General features: G+C 37.8%; 1 protein-coding gene across 1 annotated transcript in view; it reads left to right on the top strand.

Annotated features, from left to right (window-relative positions):
- Positions 1–474: 474 nt before the first annotated feature.
- Positions 475–2352, top strand: part of LOC106947788 (amino-terminal enhancer of split-like) — an 11971-nt gene continuing 10093 nt past the window's right edge. Inside the window, exon 1 of the mRNA XM_015033026.1 lies at positions 475–881. Within this exon, the coding sequence (XP_014888512.1) occupies positions 855–881 (27 nt within the window). The 5' untranslated portion in view covers positions 475–854. The remainder of the gene's footprint in view (positions 882–2352) is intronic.

Here is a 2352-nt window from a genome sequence, read left to right as displayed (position 1 = left end):
TAAGAGTCCTCTACAGTAGAAAGAGGGATTGGGTTGGTTGGCATGCTTTTTCGCTTGTCAGCCATATTGGATTGAACAAAAAATGTCTTGCTCTTGCCGTGGAAGCGCAATTGGTGTATTGTATGATGCACTAGCGTCCACTTCAGTGGTCTATGTGCATTTATAGCATAAAAATCCAGAAGAAACATAAGAGAATGGCTTTTAGATAGCAGTGACCACTAGGCATGAAAGGGATAAAGAGTTTTTGTCACTGCCATCAATTTATTTTAGATTTAGTTGCAAATAAATCTAAAATATTTATATTTAATATTAAGATTTAATATTTTTTACATTAGCATACAACATCAGTATACATAAATATATATTTTTATTTTTGTATGGGAGTCTGGGTGAGCCCCGGTGACGGACCGGTTCGGTCTGCGGCCCTAGTCAGTGCAGCTCGCGCTCTCCTATGTTTAATACAGCGCGTGGTCACACGGGGCGCCCGCTCCACCGCTGCTCAGTTTGTGTTCCGGGTGATGCTGTTCCTGCCTTCAAAGCGGTCGGGGGGTGGGGGGGGTTTCGTGTGTCAACATCCAGGGTTTTCCCCGGGGAGGCGTAGCATTAATACCTGATGTTGCCTTGAAACAGCCTTTTCTTTTCCTCAGACCGCGTTAGCAACCTGCTAAAGAGCAGAAGACGCACCTTTTCTCCCGCCGCTTTTACGTTAGCTGATGTTATTTTAAAGGATGACAGAGTACGATGTGCCAACAGCCTCTCCGCTAATTTAATAATATCTGGAGACGAGCTAGCTTAGCCAGCTGGCCTTGTAGTTTCGGTGAGACCAGGGAAACGCTGCGAAACGCTCCGCTGACATGATGTTTCCTCAATCCAGGCACTCGGTGAGTAAAGTTAGCCCGGGTGAACTTGTCCCGGGTGGGAACGGAGCAAAGCCGAGCTAACGTTAGCTAGCAGCCGACAACTGATAACATGAGCGCTGCAGGTAGCTGTCAGCTGGCTGCCACAAAGCCAGACCTCTGCCCGTCTCTTCACCGCGTCTGGACCGACTAGTTAAAGCAGGTTTAAAATATAAAACATCATAGTTTATAGCTGAAAGGTGTATTTGGCTTTTTATTTTAAGCTGCTAAGTGTTTGCCATTAGCTAGCCTTCCTAAAAACAGCTAGCACAGGTGATAGAGGTTTATGTCCTGTTCAGTTCAAGTCTGTAATAATGGAGATATACTATTAAAATAACACAAATGCACAAGAAATAGCTAAACTACATATTTTTGTAACATTTGAGTACACATGCTTTATAACATTCCCCTTCTGTGACACTAAATATTATTAGCATTAGACAGACATGCCTTAATTGTTCTTTTTGTTTGACATAAATTCACATTTCCTGTTCTTGCTCTGAGTCAGTTGTGAAAACAAATTTTAAAAAATATGGAAGGCAAAAAAAAAAACAAAAAAAAAACATGAGCTGCAGCTTTGCATCTAAACTGGCTTTAACTGACTCTCTGTTAATAAACACATGCAAAACCTGTGTATACACATAGCAAGGTAAGAGCTATGTGTATAATCACACAACTATGTGTTTATTATAATCAGAGATATTTAAAGCTAGTTTTGCATATCTTTGGGTGAATTTTAGGATGTAACTGTTGCTCCCTTTTTTTTATTTCCCTGAGTGAGACCAGTTTGTATCTTTGAGGTCTGACTATTTTTACTAATTCTGCTTTTTTAAGCACTAAAACAAGAGCAGATATCCGGGTTATTTCATAGTAAGTGCTAGTTTTGAATCCAAAAGAGAACGAAGGAATTAAAAAGTAGTTATCACTTCCACATTAAAGCAAACGTTGATACTATTAGTGTCTGACACAATCAGCCTTTAAGATTTATAAACTGAATATCTCTTCACTGGAGGGAAAAATGTCACATTTTTCAGCATTTGACCGATCAGAAGCAGATATTGAGGGTTTGGGTTAGAGAACATTGATCATTGATCAAATGTGGTCATTGAGTCGTGCAGTCAGACTTTTATGTTATGTCCCAATAGCCTTTTGTAAACCAAAACCAAAAACCAAAAGTCACAGCTGCTAACTCCCATCTGTAGTTTCTGACTTTTTTTATTGACTTATTTTGAATTTATTATTAAACAAATAGAGGCCAGCTCTTTTCAGATTTATTCATTATGAAATCTAATGTGTATTTAGGGATGGGCTGGTTAGAAAAATCAAAAACTAATCCTACCATTGCTAAAATGACTGAATATTATATATATATATATATATATATATATATATATATATATATATATATATATATATATATATATATATATATATATTTTTTTGTCAATATATATAT

Source organism: Poecilia latipinna, unplaced genomic scaffold, assembly GCF_001443285.1.
Source record: "Poecilia latipinna isolate Pla-1442-1.1 unplaced genomic scaffold, P_latipinna-1.0 Scaffold255, whole genome shotgun sequence".
NCBI classification, from domain to species: Eukaryota; Metazoa; Chordata; class Actinopteri; order Cyprinodontiformes; family Poeciliidae; genus Poecilia; species Poecilia latipinna.
Note: the sequence above shows the minus strand (reverse complement) of the source record. Positions and strands in the feature narration are given on the sequence as shown.